Source organism: Orcinus orca, chromosome 1 (assembly GCF_937001465.1).
Source record: "Orcinus orca chromosome 1, mOrcOrc1.1, whole genome shotgun sequence".
Lineage (NCBI taxonomy): Eukaryota > Metazoa > Chordata > Mammalia > Artiodactyla > Delphinidae > Orcinus > Orcinus orca.
Window position 1 is genome coordinate 179,775,488 of NC_064559.1, and position 16,994 is coordinate 179,792,481.

Sequence of the window (16,994 nt, forward strand, 5' to 3'; positions counted from 1 at the left end):
CCAGCCCACGTGCCCAGAATGCAGAGGTTCTCCAGCTTTGCATAAGGATCTCATGGGGAGCACGTTAAATATGCAGAATTCTGTGCCTCTTCTCCAGAGATGCTCATTCTGTGGGCTTGGGGAGAGGTCCAGTATCTCTGCATTTTCAACAAATGTCCCATGGGATGCAGACGCAGGGAGTCAGTGGACCATGCTTTGAGAACCACTGTCTTAGCACCTCATCACAAAACCCATAGAGAGAGGTGCTGGCCCTGCAATGCCACCCCTCAGGAAGTCCTGCTCCGTGTAGCCCTGGGAACGTACTCAGCCTGGATCCACCCACAAGCACCACTAAAGGTGTGGCCAACCAGGGGTGTGTGTGTGTTGGGGAAGGGGGTCCTGTCTTGGGCACCCACCCCACAGGGCCCAGAGAGCCAAGATTAAGGATATGGCCATTTGGCCTGAGGCTGGTGCCTGATCTCCTAGAAATCCCAGCTCAGCCCCTGGCGTCCCTGGGAAGAAGGGACACTCCAGCACCAGCACCATAAGCCCCAGCCACACAGACACTGCAGGGCAGACAGACACAGGCCGGAAGTTAGTGATGGCCGAGCTCTCGGCAGTCATCTGTTCCTAGGCCTCGGGGGGCCAGAGACCCAGAGCAGCTGCGGGGGGTGGTACCAGTACTGGAGTCCAGGATAATCTCCATTTTCAGTGTCTTCCTACTCAGGCAGAGTGAGATGAGAGCGAACTGAAGCTACAGAGAGCCCTGGCGCAGGCCGTGGGCCGTGGTGCTCAAATGCCAAAACTTCTGAGTTTCTACCTGTCAGCTGTGGTTGGGTGGGTGTGGGGATAACACTGTAGGACATTCAGATAGTGACAAAGGATACAAGTGGGGCTGCACCGTGGACCCTCTTCCAGTGAACTCCCAGCCTACCCTGGCCAATCACGCTTCCCTTCCTCCCAGAGACCTGGAGGGGCTCTCCCTCTCTACCCACTTCCTGTTCAGCCCCTGGCCAGAAGTGCCCTCACTGAGACCGGAAAAGGAATTCTGCTCCCAGCATCCTCTGCACCAGAACCCCCTCCTCCCTGTTCCCCAGGCCCTTTTAGCCCAGAAACCCAGAGCCCCTGATCAGCCTAAAAACTGCTGATTTTCTGCCCAGAACCCAGAGGCTCAGAGTAGCTTGATGACTTTCTCAAGGACACGCAGCACCAGGCGGCGGAGGCTTTCAGGGCACCTCCACCTTCCGATCCCCGAGTGGCTCACCTCTTCTCCCCTCCCTTGATCTGGGCCTGGGACTCAGAATCACACCTGAGGCTCAAGGACCAGATGTCCACCTGACTGATTCAGGGATGATATGTAAAGATGAGACAAAACAAAGAGATGGGTAGGCAACGGGGTGATTGTGGTGGCGGGGGGATTGAATCCTTGACCTCAAAACTACACCTCTACGGGAGAAGCTGCTTTCCCATATTGTGAGTTAGTGGGCCTCCCTTACCCAAATATGCCTGAAATTCCACTATTTATGAACATTTACGTGAGGGTAAGCATTGTTCTTTCTTTGTTCTTCTTTCAAGATGCAAAAGCTCCAGGAGAGGCAGGTCAAGGGGAAAGAGACTGTTGGGACAGCAAAATGTCCCTCTGTAAGGAAGAAAGACATTGTGGGAGAATCCCAGGAGGACCCTCTGGGATTAGCAAAGCTGTGGACAAGGCTTGCACAAGACAAGAGCATTAGTCATTGGTTGAGTTTACATAGGCCCTACAGCAGTTCTTAGTCACAGAGCTCTCTTTCCAGGTGGCATCTCGTTCCCGAGAGGCGAGTTCAGCGTCAAGCCCCTTCTAGAGGAACATGCTGGGGGAGGGGGGGGGTTCCTGCCCTCACACCCCAGTATGGTGTCCACGATTACCTGAGCTGTAAGCACCTGTGGCCAGCGGCCTCCTCCTCTCTCCAGCTTCCCGGGAGGGATGGGAGTGCAGGGATGGAAGAGTGAGGGGGACGTGGAAACAGAGAAAGAAAGAGGACAATGGAATGAATGGAGGAGGTGATGGGAAAGGATGGTGTGGACATCTCCCCCACTCAGACCCTTGGAACCCAAGGTGACAAAACGATGAGTCCACTCTGGCCTCTCCAGAGAGACCCTCGTTCTGTACCTGTCTGACCCTCTGATGACAACTGGTCCAGGCCTCATGACAAGGCCTGGGAGTCTCCAGCACAGGCCCAGACACCCACATAGTGGCTGGAGGCAGGTCTGAGAGAGGATGAGACAAAGAATGGAAGAGGAGGAGGAGAAGCAAGAGGAGGTGGCAGCCCCGGGGGGCCCCTACCTTTCCCCAGGGCAGAAGTAGGTGCTGCCCGGCCGGTGGCAGGTGGCAACGGGCGGGTAACGGGAGGGCGCTCCGTCGGGTACTGGCGCCCGCCGCACCTCCAGGGGCCGTAGGCCCCCGTTGCGGGCCCGTTGCACGTGCTCAAACAAGAGGGCCAGCTCTCTGCAGGACAGGGCACCGTCAGCAGCAGGCAGGGCCCTGGCACCGCCCCCTCACCCAAGGGCACTGAGCTCCTGACAGATCTTGCCACGCCCTGCCTCTCTGGAGGTGCTCGGCAAACACCCCAGGCCCGCGTGGGCAGGGGTGGGGGTGGGAGACTAGCCTTCCCCCCTCTCTCTCTATACTCAGCTCCTGGGAAACCCTCAAGGGTGCCAAGTATGACAGTGCAGGGTGGGCGCCACTCGAGGGCGCCCTCCCAAGGGGGCAGGTGGGAGCTCAAATCCACCTCACTCTCTGCTCAGCAAGCCGAGCTCCTGGACGTGGAGCTGTGCCCACCCGGAGGCCAGCAGCAGCCCTGCAATCCTCGCCCTCCAGATCCGACTGGATTTTAGGGGGAAACTGAGGCTGAGGAGGGCGACTTGATAGTGCAGCCCAGCTTCCTCCTCCTGCAGCACTCACTCTTGCCACTGGGCTCTTGGAGACCAGATTGAGGGCTCAGCTTCTTCTTAACTCTCAGGCTTTCTTGTTTCTATAACAAACTTTCTTGTTTCTATAACCCGAGAAGGATATCTCCTCTCTTTGTCCTCTTTGTCTATTGTATGGATGAGGAAACCAAGGTCCAGGGAAAAGGAGGATCAGTGGACCCAGAATTTCCAAACCAAGCTCTGTTCCTCTTTCCAGAGGACCCAAGACCACCTTCCCAAATCTTTCCTCCCCATCGCACACATCATATTTCTAACAAACCAGCCCCTGCCCCACTCCCCAAGGCCTGGCCTTGAGTCCTTAGGACTGCTTCTAGAAAGGATGACTCCTTCTAATCTAACCGGCATCCCTGTCTCTAAGGTGGGAGCTTGCCTCTGCCAGGTGGAGAGATGCGGGGAACCAGTGTGATTCTGGGAGCCCCTCCTTCCCAGCCCCTTCTCTCCTGCTCCTCCCCTGGAAGGCCCCTGGGGCTGAGAGGGAGCGGGGATGGGGGCAGCCAGGTGTAGGGGTGAGTGGGGTCACGCAACAGCTGCTCTTGGAGAACTAATGAGGCAAAAAAGGCACCGGCAAAAACGCTGAGCGCAGCAGCCTGGCCCCGCCTTGCTCACTGCCCGCCTGCCCACGGGACTGAGCCGCTCTCCAAGGTCTTCATTCCTGCCTCAGGGCCTGGCCAGGCACCTGGCCACACGAACCTTGGTGATGCTATTAATGATCCCCTGTGTGGAGCCACCCCCGTGCAGTCTTACCCCAGCCTGGGCCAGTGGGGCGAACCCACTTCTGGGCCCTAAGGCTGCTGCCTGGGACAGTAAAATCAGTTACGCATGGGGGTGCTGGGGTGGGTGCTTGTACCCAACATGGTAGAGCTGGTGCTCTACCCAGCTGCAATACGCCAGGCTGGCGAGCGCTAACACTGCCCCCAACTCAGACCGTGGGGAGTGAGCTGCCTGGGCCACTGCCCTGAGTGGCAACAACTCTGGGTGAGCATGTGGCCTGCTAACACCCCAGGACCCAGGGCTCAGCCAGCAGGGCAGGGTTCCACCCCATGCCCTGTGTCCAGCGTCACCGCATTCCCTGGCATAGCAGAGTGGGAGAGAGGACGTTCCAGGCTCTGGGTGACATAGGATCTACAGGGCCAGCCCCAGATGCTCCCATGGGAGCTGTCACCCCTTTGCCCCCCCACCAGGGTTGAGTCCCAGCCATTTGTCCCCAAGGGGCATTACTACCAGCCACCCACCTCCCCTTCCCCCTGCAGTAGGACCTACTTGAAGGACGGGAGGATGCTGTCATAGTAGTACCAAGTGGCTGTCAGGTAGGCCCGGCTCGTGTCGGTGGAGTACAGGCGCCATGCAGCCTGGTGGTGTGGAAGAAACGGGAAGGAGGTGGTGGGGGACAAGGCATCAGAGAGGCCTCTCAGCCCCCCACCAGCCCTCTGCCCCCAAAAGAACCCAGTCCTCAGGCCAGTTGAAGGGTACTCAGAGCCAGAGGCCAGTTCCAACTCCATAGCCACCAGCAGGGCTAGAAGGAGGCCTGGAGAGAAAAGACTGCCCCAAGGTGACGCACAGTCAGCATCAGAGCCAGAGGCCTTGGAGCGTGGGAGTTAAGAGCTGCGGTTTTGTCATCAGGTAGAAGTGGGTTTCCAATCCCAGCTTTGCCACCTACTCATGTGGGCAAATTAAGTAAATGTGCAGAGCCTCAGGTTCCTCATCTGTGAAACGGACATAATACTACTTACCTAACAGAGTGTTGTGAGGACTAAATGGGCAAATGTATATTAAATGCCAAGCGCAGTGCATGGCACATAGTAGGCACTTAATACCTAGTTCCCCCCCTTTTTTTTAAACATCTTTATTGGAGTATAATTGCTTCACGATGGTGTGTTAGTTTCTGCTTTATAACGAAGTGACCAAGTTCCAGTTTCTGCTTTATAACAAAGTGACCAAGTTCCCCCTTTAAACACTCCTGTTATCCTGTTACCACAGCTGATAAATATCTATTCATTGTGTATTTGATTAACGTCTTTCTCTCTCCTTAGACTGTAAGCTGTGTCTTGGTCAGCACTGTATCCTCTGGCACCTGATGGGTGCACTGCAAGTGTCTGGGGAATGAACACTGACTGAATAAACCATTGTTACTAATAATAACCCCGCCCCCTCCTTCCCATCTGCCTGTCACTGCCCATGGGATTGACGAGGGGAGGAAACAGCATCACCTACCAACCCCTCAGCACCCATGAAGTTGCAGGGTTTCCTCTGCGGCAGGAGGGATGACAATCAGACAAGAGGAAGGACAGTCCCTCTCCCCCCAGGTAAAGAGAAGAGCCAGGTAGGGACTGTGAGTGGGGTAATCAGTGAGGGCAAGAAGGCTTGGGAGGTGCTGGGCAGGAGGAAGCAGAACTGGACCCTTCTTTGGGTGCCTCTTGTCCTTAAGGGACGGCCCACTGCTGACCTCACTGGCCAGGCACCCTCCCAAGACAGGAATATTTTTACTTCCTGCTTGCCTAGGCCCCTGGCTTGGGCTGGGGAGCAGCTGCCAGAGCTGTCTCATTAATTATGGGCACCACAATACCAGCTGTCTCTCGGCCCGGCCAGTGCCAGCCGCCTGCCCCTACAATGCCCCTCGGAAGGCCAGCTCCCAGGGAACAGCAGCCATTGTGCCCCAAGGGATGCTAAGAAGGAAAGGTTGGGCTGGTGGCTGGAGATAGTAGAGATGGGAGGGGGGGTTCCACCCTGGGGAGGAAAGATACGGGGGCCTTGAGTCAGACCTGGGCTGGGGGGTCAGAGCATGGCCAGCTGGGGAGCAGGCCGAGGCAGGCTGTGCATAGGTGCCCTGAACTATTTCTCGCCGAGGTTCCTCTTGCACAAGGCTGAGTCATGGAGTCACAAAAAAATCAGAGTCTTGCCTCAGCCCGTGCCCCGTCGGAATGCCTCAGACAGTGGGGGAAACTGAGCCCACACACTCCTGCTTTTTTCCCACCCGTCTGGCTGTTCCTCCTCTGCCTCCTTGGCTGGCTCAACTCTGACCACCCAGCCACGAAGTGCTGAGGTTCCTTAAAGCCCAGCTCTGGACCATCTTCTCTTCTCCTTCTGTCCTCTCCCCACTGGGCAAGCACTTCATTACCATCTGCACACAAGGCCCAGCACATTCCTCACCTCGGCTGCACACCAGTACATCAGTGATCTCCTCAACATCCCCCCTCGGGGGCTCAGAGGCCCCTCAGACTCTGCGTGCCCCAGCCAAACTCACACTCTTCATGCCCCCAAGTCTGGTCCCCCTCCAGTGAGGAGGGTCATCCACCATCCAGTCAGGCAAGCCAGTCACCCTGCCATCTCCCTCTCCCTCACTCCTGATGTCACCAATTTCACCTCCTAAATACGCAGCATCTGCCTATTTCCTTCCATCTCATCTGTTGCTACCCTAGTCCAAGTCACCCGCCTTGGACTCACCCAGACTGTTCCCAGAGCCTCTTATCTGCTCCCTCCACACACCCAGGTCACCCTCCAATCCACTCCCCACCTTTCAGAACACATATCTGATCATGTCACCCCTTCCTCCTGCCCTGTACCTGTTAATGGATCCTCATTGTTCTTAGGAAACTGTTAAATTCCTCTCTCTGGCCCTCAGGTCTAGGCCTCACCCACTTATCCAAACCCTTCCACTTGAGCTTTCTGTTCCCGTCTCAACTAGCTTCCTTCCTGTTCATCAAACACACCCTGCTCCCTTTCACCACGGGACCGTTGCACACGCTGTTCCCTTACCTCGAAGGCTTCCCCCTTCACCTCTTCACCTAGTTAACTCCTACCCATCCTCCAGCTCTCTGCTCAAGTGTCAGTTTCCCAGTGTAGTCATCCCTGAGTTCCTCTTTAAGGTCAGATCAGGCCAGGTCCCCTGTAAAATGCTCTTCAGAGAACCATTTCTTTCTTTCAACGTGTTTCTCTCGGTTTGTAGCTACAACATTCACTTGTGGGAGCGCTTGCGGGGTGAATTAAGGTGTCGGGGGTAGAACAGGCTTACTGATGACTGCACAGCTGATGGGTGGCAGGACTGGGTTTCCACTAGGGACCTAGGGCCTCTTGTCCAGTCTCCACTCCACTTCAAGCCATGTAGAGTTGGGGTTGCAGTGGGTCAGTGGGACAGCTCTGGCTAGCCCTGAACTGGGCATGTGGTGCAGGGAGAAATTTCTGACAATCTTAGCCAGCGTCCTAGCTCTGTCCCTGACTTGGCATGTGACCCCAGAAAAGTCACATCTCTCTGAGCTTCAAAGTGGAGTCATAGTTGTGAAGCTGGGACACGAGGGTCATCATACAGAGCTGACACACCAATTCAGTTCAGGGGCTTCCTGGGCGTCCTGTACCTGGATGAGGTTGGCTGCTGGCATCCTCCGCTTCTCAAAGTGCTTCTGCCTGTGCTGCTCCTGCACCTTCAGGGCAAAGCCGGAGCCAAGGATGCCCTAGGAGGATAGGCATGGTTCGCGGAATATGGTGATGGTGGGGACAACAAAAGGCAGCAAAGGTGCCCCCACCTCTGCCCTTCTGAGGTGCCCACCACCACTCATGCAAATGCTGGACGGGGCTTAAGCAGGATCTGTCCCCAGGACGCCCCCGCCCAGGGCTGGGCCATCCTAAGTGGAGGGGGACTCACGGCAGGCAAGGCAAAGAAGGAGACGCCTAGTAAGGCGAAGCCAGCAGCCAGGACCCTGCCCAGCCACGTGTGTGGTGTCTTGTCACCATAGCCAATGGTCGTCAGTGTAATCTGGGAACACAAACAGGTTACCTGCAGGGCTGGTTACGGGGGCCACCCACAGGAGCTTGTTGGGTCCCAGGCAGGTGGGAGCCTGATCACAAGGGAGGGGGCCTCCATGGTTGCCCACAGGGACTGGTCACAAGGACTTGTCACGGGGGCTGGTTAGAGGCATAAGTGGATTCTCCGCCTCCCCCGTGCTGGTGGAGGAGAGGGGTACAGGTCACAAGGGCTTGATGTAGGGAACTAGATGGGGTCACATGCTGGTCCACTGGAGGACTAACACAGAGGCTGGTCACGAAGGTCCCAGCCTTAGTCGAGAGGACAGGGACAGGCCCCTAGGTCGGGGTCACGACGATCAGGCCGGGGAGGGTCCCAGGGAGAAGGGCGGCCCTGCACAGACCCTCACGCACCGTCCCCCACCAGAGCGAGTCGGCGTAGGAGGAGAAGTCGGAGTTGGCGTCCTTCTCAGCCAGATAGACCAGGAAGGAGGCGAAGATGAGCACCAGAAACCCGATGTACCAGGCGGTGATCAGCTCCTGTGGGGTCAGCAAGGGATGAGACCATACACCTGGCACAGGTGGGGAGGTGGACGGCTCCCAGAATGGCCTATGGGAGGCGTTCTGAAAGGGGATAAGAGTACCCACCTCTCGGAAGTCCCTGGAGGTGGCTCTGCCTGCCTTTCTTTCTCAGCAACTCCCTTCAAGGAGACCCTGCCCCGCCTTCAAGGAAGAGCGAGGCCCTCACAAAACCTCAGAGCACGCCCCGGCCCTGCCCTTGACCCTCCAGGTTCCACGCTCAGACCTCCGCCCACAAGCCCATCTTGCACCGCCCCCCAAGCCCCACTTTCAGGCTTCCATCCCGCCCCACATCCTGTCCCGCCCCAGCCCCACCCTCAGACCCCGCTCCAGCTCCCCACTTCCCTGTAAGCGTAGACCCCCAAACCCGGAAGCTTCCAACTGAGATTCTCAAGCCCTGCCCTTCAGGCCCCGCCTCCTGGCCTGGTCCTGACCTCCCCTCCAGACCCCGCCCTTGCCCCGCCCCCCGAGGTAGCCCCTGTGGCCTCGCCCGCGCTGGGTCCCTGGTTTCCCCTACCACGGCCCCGCCTCCGCTCGGCCCCGCCCCTCCAGCTGCCGCACCAGCTCCGCCCCGGACGCGCCCCCGGACACGCCCGGCCTCACCTTGCTGTGAGCGAGAACCACCGAGCCCAGCAGCTTCCAGGTGCCGCCGCGGCGGTCCATGCGCACCATGCGCAGGATCTGCAGGAAGCGCATGCTGCGCAACGCAGACGTGGCAAAGATGTTGCCCTGCGTGCCGGCGGCGATGACGGCCACCGAGGCCACGAACACGATGAAGTCTGCAGGGGCGGAGAGCGGGCGAGGTCATGGCCAGCGCCGGGGAGCCAACCTACCCTGTGCCTGGACCCGAGGTTGGGGGTTCCTGGGGCCGAGGGAGCGATTGGGAAGGTCTGTTGAGTCTGTGTCAGCAGCCAGGGTCCTGGGGTCAGGGTATTAACCCTGGGGCTTGGGGGTCAAGAGTCAGGCGGGGCTGGGTAGGCCCATTACCAATGACACAGAAGGGTTTTCTGGCAAAGCGGAAACGGCCCTGCCATCCTCGGTAGCGGCAGCAGCATCCCGCGGACCAGATGCGGATGATGTACTCCAGACCAAACACCACGATCATCACGAATTCCTGTGGGACCAGGGGCCTGAGTTCTGGTCCCCACTCTTCAGGACCGGGGTCTAGGTCACACGGCACCCACCCAGCCCGGAGTCCCTGGGTTAGGGGTACTAGGATTTCCTCAGACCACCTCTCCTGGAGGTTCTTACACCTGGATGGACCTGAGGAGGATTCCAGAAGGAAGTGGCTTCTTCCATGTCTTCCAAAGAGACTGAAAGCCCAAATTTATCCTCCCTTGCTGTCCCCATGAGCTGTCTGGGTTTTTCTTCTCCTCATCCCACCCTCCCCCTCCCAGCCATCCCAGCCTCTGTAACCCTGACCAGATGACATAAGGGGTGGTTGGTTGTCTGTCACTGTGACCCTCCAAGATGCTTCCCGTTAGGGGGAAAACCCCCATCACATCAGGGGTGGTGTTAGCAGTTTTGATCCTGAGAAGGAGTGGCTCTCCTCTGGGCCCATCATAAGCCCTGGCATAGAGGCGGGAGCTCTCCCAACACCTGCTATAAAGCAAGGGATGAAGCCCAGAGAGGGGCAGCCACCAGGTCAGAGAACACAGCACAGCAAGCCACTCTCTGAGCCATGGTATGAGAAGCCTCACTCCACCTTCACCCTCAGACCAGAGGTGCCACCCCGACACAGCCTCCCTCAGACCCAGACTCCGGCACTCACCAAGATAAGGAGACACTCGTTGGCAATTTCCTGGTGCTCCGGGATAGTGGACAGCACGGACAGCACCAGGCAGCTGAAGACCAGCAAAAATCTGCAATAGCAGCATGAAGGAGAGGGTTAGACTGCTGGATGGACAGGGCAGCCAAGGAGCCTCTGGCAGGGGGCTGCAGAGTCAGAGGAGAAGGAGGAGGAGGGAAGCTTCATTTGGGAAGAATAATCTGGAAAGCAGACTAAGAATCAGAGTTCCCTGGAGCTGTGGCTTGGTGCTGGACACCAAAGGGAGAAGCCCCCGAGCTCCAGGAGGCTGCTGAGCTCACAGACACCTTACAGCCCTCTCAGTTGCCCTTGAGGCAGCTGCCGCTCACAGAGGTGGTCACTGAGCTGTGGGTGGTAGGTCTGTCTGGGCTGGCCGAGGGAGGGACCCAGGAATCCCCCCTTCCCTATGAATTCCAAGATGGCAGAAGCATGGTTTCACCTGCAGAATGAGGACAATTGCCTCTGCCTTCGTGAGTTCTCATGGAATTAAATACTGAGACAGCTAGGGAAGGAAAGGGGATTGGGGAAGACAGATAGGGAGGGAACATGCAGAGGGGGAGAGGGTGTGGGAGGGCAATCAGGCAGCAGGGAGCCATGCCATCGAGGCCTGGAACTTCCCTGGAACTTCCCGGAGGGCAGTGGAAAGCTACTGAGTGGCTCAGAACCAGATGGTTAGAAATAATCCAACTCATCTGACACTCCCCTCAACCCTAATTGCACACATGAGGAAACTGAGGCCCAGAGGAAGAAAGGGATTCACCCAAGGTCACCCAGGATGTCCAGGACAGGGGTGAGATTAGAGCCAGGGTTTCCAACTCCCCAGTGGATGGGAAGAGGGAAAGGGCGTGAGGAGAGAAGCTGCTGGACTCAGGGAGAATGTGAATATGTGAGGGAAGACAGGATGTGGGGCACAGGCTGCAGATGCGGCAAAAGGGAACGATGCTGGCCTCCCGGAAGCACTCCTCCTTTTGATGGGGGTGTTGCTCCTGGAAGAGACTCCAGAGGGCATGGGCTTCTCCGGAAACGCACAGACCTACAGCCTCTCCAAAGTGTTCCCAGAGTGTCCCCACCTGGGACTGCTGACACTGCATTCTGCCTGAAACGACTCACCACTGGAGCCTGATGAGATGCTGTTCACGCTCCCCTCGCCCCAGCGCTCCTGCTGGGATGCCCCCATCCCACTGTTCCCTCAGAACGCCCCTCCCAGTGCTCGCCTCCCAAGTCACTGTCTATGGCGCTTTATTTGTGTTCACATTTCATCGCGGCAGGGGCATGGGCTCCGAGTCAGAGAGACCCGGGTTCAAATTCCGGCCCTGCTGTGTGTGTGACCCTGGAAAAGTCACCTATCTTCTCTGAGCCAGTCTCGGCATCTGTAAAGTGGGGGCTGACGGGGAGATGGGGTGGGACATGGGAAGGGCGTGGCTCCACCCTGGCCCACTTACACCTCCCTGGACAGGGCTCCCAGCCTGCGTGGAGGGCAGGTATAGGGCTGCAGCCCAGCACATGCCCCGGGGCGGGGGGGGCGGGGGACGTAGGTGGTAAATGTCAGTAAAAGGTTTTGGTTGAATGAGTGAGGAAGAGGAAGCCTCCTGTGCCAGTTCCAGGCAGGAGCTGAGTCAGCAAAGACGTAAGGCACAGGGAGAGGTTGGGGAGAACACCAGCTCCTCATGTTCAATAATTAACCACAGCAAACGCAGCGAAGCCAGTGCCGCATCCACCGGGAATGGGGACCACCACCGACACAGGGCTCAGGGGCGGAAGGGTACTCCTGAGGCTATTCCATCCAGCCCCCTCCTCTGGGAGGCCTGCAGCCAAATTCTGATGGGCCTTCACCCCAGCCCTGGACGGAAATCCTTTAATCCCACTGCTCAGCTGACCTCAGAACCTCAGGCAAATGGGTCACGTTTGGGGCTTCCTGCTGAGTGTTTCAAGATTTTTTTTTTTCTCACCACTATTCTTTCCATGTCGATAGGTACACATCTCTAAAATGTCCACTTCACAATAGGTTGCGTGAAAAAAGCAGATTATGAAACCTTAAAGCAATGTGATTCCAACTTTTAAAATATAGATTTTTAGTGTACACATACCAAGGGTCAGCAGGGCTGATCTCTGGGTGGCAAAATTAAGAATGATTTGGCATTCGTTTTGCTTTTTGCTTATCTTCATTTCTTAGTTTTTTGGGTTTTTTTGCGGTACGCGGGCCTCTCACTGTTGTGGCCTCTCCCGTTGCGGAGCACAGGCTCCGGATGCGCAGGCTCAGCAGCCATGGCTCACGGGCCCAGCCGCTCCGCGGCATGTGGGATCTTCCCGGACCAGGGCACGAACCCGTGTCCCCTGCATCGGCAGGCAGACTCTCAACCACTGCGCCACCAGGGAAGCTCATTTCTTAGCACTTTTAAAGAATAAACATGTGCTGCTTGGGTAATAACAAACTAACATCAATTTTAAAATGCATTTCCTTAAAAATACAAACGGGGGGGAAAAACCTTTAAATTCTGTCCCCACCCCTTTACCACAAGAGCCCTGGCCACTTTTTAAAAATAAATTTATTTATTTATTTATTTGTTTATTTATTTATTTATTTTTGGCTGCGTTGGGTCTTCATTGCTGTGTGCGGACTTTCTCTAGTTGCGGTGAGCAGGGGCTACTCTTCATTGCGGTGCACAGGCTTCTCATTGCAGTGGCTTCTCTTGTTGCGGAGCACAGGCTCTAGGCACATGGGCTTCAGCAGTTGTGGCACATGGGCTCAGTAGTTGTGGCGTACGGGCTTAGTTGCTCCATGGCATGTGGGATCTTCCCGGACCAGGGATCGAACCCATGTCCCCTGCATCGGCAGGCAGATTCTTAACCACTGTGCCACCAGAGACACCCCCAGCCTTGGCCATTTAGCAGGTGTGAGGGTGTGGCAGCCTCTCCCCGAGTCCAGTTCACCTGTCAACGGCCTGCTCAACATCTCTTCTCGGTTGTCCAGGGGCCTCTCAAACCCAATGTGTCCGAAAACAAACTCTCAATTTGCCCTAAAATCTCTCTCCTCTCCGGTTGCCCCATCTCAGGAATGGTGCCCCCTTCCATCCAGGGGCTCAGGCCAAGTATCTAAGAGTGACCCTCGACTCTTCCTTTCCCTCCCCCTCCACATCCCGTCCTTTAGCAATTTCTATTGGCTCTAACTACAGAATGTAGCCCTGGACAGACTAACCCCCATCATCTCACCCCGACTGGTCTCCCTGCCTCCACTCTGGCCCAACAGGAACCCTCTTCAAAGCAATCAGTGTGATTTTCCTACAAAGCAAAGCTGGAAACCAGGACTCTCCACAGAACTCTCCTCTGATTTCCTATGGCACTTAAAGAGCGGCAGTCAAATTCCTCAGCATGTCCAGCAAGGCCCTGTGAGATCCGGTCCCACCCAGCCCTTGAACTTGATCTGCTTCTCTCCAGCCCCTCCATCATTGTGCTCCGGCCATTCTACCTCCCTGCCATTCCTGGAACACATCAAAAGTTTTTCCATCTCCAGGCTTTGCACTTGCTTTGCTGTTTCCTCTGCCTATTTATTGCTCCCGTACTCATCCAGAACTCTGTTCAAACATCACTTCCTTGGAGAGGCCTTCCCCAGCCACCCCCTCTCCAAAGTAATGGCCCCATCCCCGCTCTCTCTCCCCTGAATCTGCTTTATTTATTTTTTCATAGACTGAGTAAACGAACAGCAGAAATTCACCTTAAACAAACCTCAAAACATCATGTCACCAAAGCCCCCAGTTTGTACCCACTGCAGAGGCTCCCAGAGTTCCAAGCACATCCATCCCTGACCCGTTGGGCCCCCCAGCAGCCTTCCTGAGAAGCGAAGAGAAGGCAAGTCTCCAACCCTGACCAGCTCTATTTGGTAGACACTGTTTAGAAAACGCCTGAACTTCGCCTCCTCTAGCCTTCATACACTGGCTAGGGGTTAGATGCTCAATACAGTTGAACAGATATACTTAGTTTGTCAGAGAACATCTTGTGTTCCAGGCAGCTGAATAATTATCCCCATCTTCCAGTTGAGGAAATGGGCCCAGGGAGGGGCAGACTTGCTCCAGATCACTCAGTGAATCCATGGCAGAGCTAGGGCCCAAGCTGCCTTGGCCCTCCTGAGAGGTCCTCACACAGACACCCATTCTTGGGACAGCAGAGAGGGATCATGTCTGGAGCTTAGGGATGGAGGGGACAGGGAGAAGGAGCCCTGAGCTGGGATCTGGTCATGTCTGCCAGAACCAGTGTGTGACTTCATTCATACAACAAATAAGGATTGTCTAAGGATTGTCTCTGGCCCCTTCTGAGGCTTCAGTTTCCCCATCTACAAAGTATAGATGGTACACAGGAGCTGGCTGGCTTGGGCCCTCTAAAATCAATCCAGGGCTTCCCTGGTGGCGCAGTGGTTGAGAGTCCGCCTGCTGATGCAGGGGACACGGGCTCGTGCCCCGGTCCAGGAAGATCCCACATGCCGTGGAGCGGCTGGGCCCGTGAGCCATGGCCGCTGAGCCTGAGCGTCCGGAGCCTGTGCTCCGCAATGGGAGAGGCCACAGCAGTGAGAGGCCCACGTACCACAAAAAATAATAATAATAAATAAATAAATAATAAAATCACTCCAGCAGAAAGGCCAGGCTGGCAGCCGCTTACTGGAGCATCTTTGCCCAGCACACCTGGCTGCACCTTGGGGCCCATGTTCTCCCTTGCGCAGCCCAGCAGGCAGAGCTGGGACGGGTGGGTGATGCCTGGCTGGCTCTCCCTGGTTAGAGCTTATTGTGAGACTTACTGCAAGCCTTGGCCCACTCACCCGTTCTGTAACTATCCCACTCATTCAGGAAGGCAGCAAGGAGATTAGGGATGAATAGGTGACTGGTTTGCTTGGATCCATGGTTGTCAAACTACAGCGGGCATCAGAATCACCTGGCAGGCTTATTAAAATACTGATTTCTGGGCCTCACTCCTAGAGCATTTGATTCAGTAAGTATGAACTGGGGCCTGAGAATATGCATTTCTACAAAGTTCCTGGTGATGCTAACGCTGCTCCCCCAGGGACCACACTTTGAGAATCACTAGGTTAGTGAATGGGGGTGGTCGTGGCTGACTCAGTTATTAGTCAACTCAAGGCTTTTTAAACAGCTGTAATCATTGCCGCCCCCCACCCCCACCCCGCCCCGTGGCCTTCCTCAAATTAATGCCAGGGAACCCCAACCCTAACCCTAACCCTAGCCACAGTGTACGAAGGCGGGGGTCGGGGTGGGGGAGGAAAAGCCTGCTGGGGAGGTGGGTCTCATGCCAACCTCAGCTTCACCCCAGTTCGCTGTGTGACCCCATAACTGGTCCCGCTGGCCAAGGCTTCCTGTTGGCCAGGCACTGGCGGGGCCCTCCATGTGCATATTCATAACCCCTCCTCCCAGCACTTCCATGAGAGCAGCACCACAGTCACCATGGTCCTTCAGTGAGGAAACAGGCTCCAAGAGGTGTACGGTGGCTGTACAACTCTGTAAATACACTAAAAACCACTGAATTGTGTGCACCTTAAAAGGGGGGCACATGGGGGGCTTCCCTGGTGGCGCAGTGGTTGAGAGTCCGCCTGCCGATGCAGGGGACACGGGTTCGTGCCCTGGTCCGGAAAGATCCCACATGCCGCGGAGTGGCTGGGCCCGTGAGCCATGGCCACTGAGCCTGCGCATCCGGAGCCTGTGCTCCGCAACGGGAGAGGCCACAACAGTGAGAGGCCTGCGTTCCGCAAAAAAAAAAAAAAAAAAAAAAAAAACGGAAAAAAAAAAGATAGAAAGAAAGGCATACTAGGTTGTCCAAAGCCATAGGGCCAGGACCTGAACCCAAGTCCACCTGGACCACCAAGGCATAGTGCCTCTCTGGGCCTCAGTTTCCCTGTCTGCAATATGAGGTGGGGAGTGTCAGCCTTACGACTACCCAGCAGTGGGGTAGAAGGGAAGGGTGAGCCATGAGCTCAGCTCCACACTCTTTGGGGATGTCCCTGGAGAGCCAGATGCTTGAAGGCTGGAGAGATGGGGATATGAAAGACAAGAGGGCTGGGGTAGGGTGGATTAGGCAGCAGAAAAGAGGTTATCGCCTAACCTCTCTGAGCCACATTTACTTAAGAAATGTTCATTGCAGTGGCACAGTGGTTGAGAATCCACCTGCCAATGCAGGGGGTGCGGGTTCGATCCCTGGCCCGGGAAGATCCCACATACCGCGGAACAACTAAGCCCGTGTGCCACAACTACTGAGCCTGTGCTCTAGAGCCCGCGAGCCACAACTACTGAGCCCACACGCCACAACTACTGAAGCCGGCGTGCATAGCACCCGTGCTCCACAACAGGAGAAGCCACCGCAATGAGACGCCCGCACACCACAAGGAAGAGTGGCCCCCACTCACCGCAACTAGAGAAAGCCCGTGGGCAGCAATGAAGACCCAACACAGCCAAAAATAAATAAATAATAATAATAAAAAAAGAAATTGTTCATTGCCATCCACACTCAGCCAGTTTTATTGTAAAGCCAGCAATTAATCATACAGGTCCCCAAGAAACTAACAAGTGTAACACAGTGGTGATATGATGGATGAAGTGATAACAGTGTACCCAGAGGCTGGGGGGAAACCCAAGATGGCTTTAGCAGAGTCAAAGTAGAGGGATCAGTGAAGAGGTGGAGGTGACGAGGACAGGGGTGGGGTGCCCCAAGCAGAGGAAGCAGGATATGTGTGCAAGCAACAGAGATGTGGGAGCCTGGAGGCAGTACAGGGCAGCCGGTAGTTCTAGCAAGTGTGGGCCTAAAATGAAGGGGCAGAGGAGAAACCAGAGACGACCAGATCAGGCACCCTCAGACCTTACGAACGTTACCTAAAGGCAATGGAGAGCCATTGAAGAGTTTTAACAGAGGGAATGATATGGTCTGATTTGTGTTT

At 56.1% G+C, this 16,994-nt stretch overlaps 1 protein-coding gene across 1 annotated transcript in view; it reads right to left on the minus strand.

Moving 5' to 3' along the window:
- The window catches only part of KCNQ4 (potassium voltage-gated channel subfamily Q member 4), a 57,861-nt gene that overhangs the window by 14,242 nt on the left and 26,625 nt on the right, over positions 1–16,994 (minus strand). The window contains exons 2-9 of the mRNA XM_004266378.3: positions 10,031–10,121; positions 9,247–9,373; positions 8,863–9,038; positions 8,095–8,220; positions 7,583–7,693; positions 7,296–7,391; positions 4,207–4,295; positions 2,303–2,464 (exon numbers count right to left, since the gene is read on the minus strand). Of these exons, the coding sequence (XP_004266426.1) occupies positions 2,303–2,464; positions 4,207–4,295; positions 7,296–7,391; positions 7,583–7,693; positions 8,095–8,220; positions 8,863–9,038; positions 9,247–9,373; positions 10,031–10,121 (978 nt within the window). The remainder of the gene's footprint in view (positions 1–2,302; positions 2,465–4,206; positions 4,296–7,295; positions 7,392–7,582; positions 7,694–8,094; positions 8,221–8,862; positions 9,039–9,246; positions 9,374–10,030; positions 10,122–16,994) is intronic.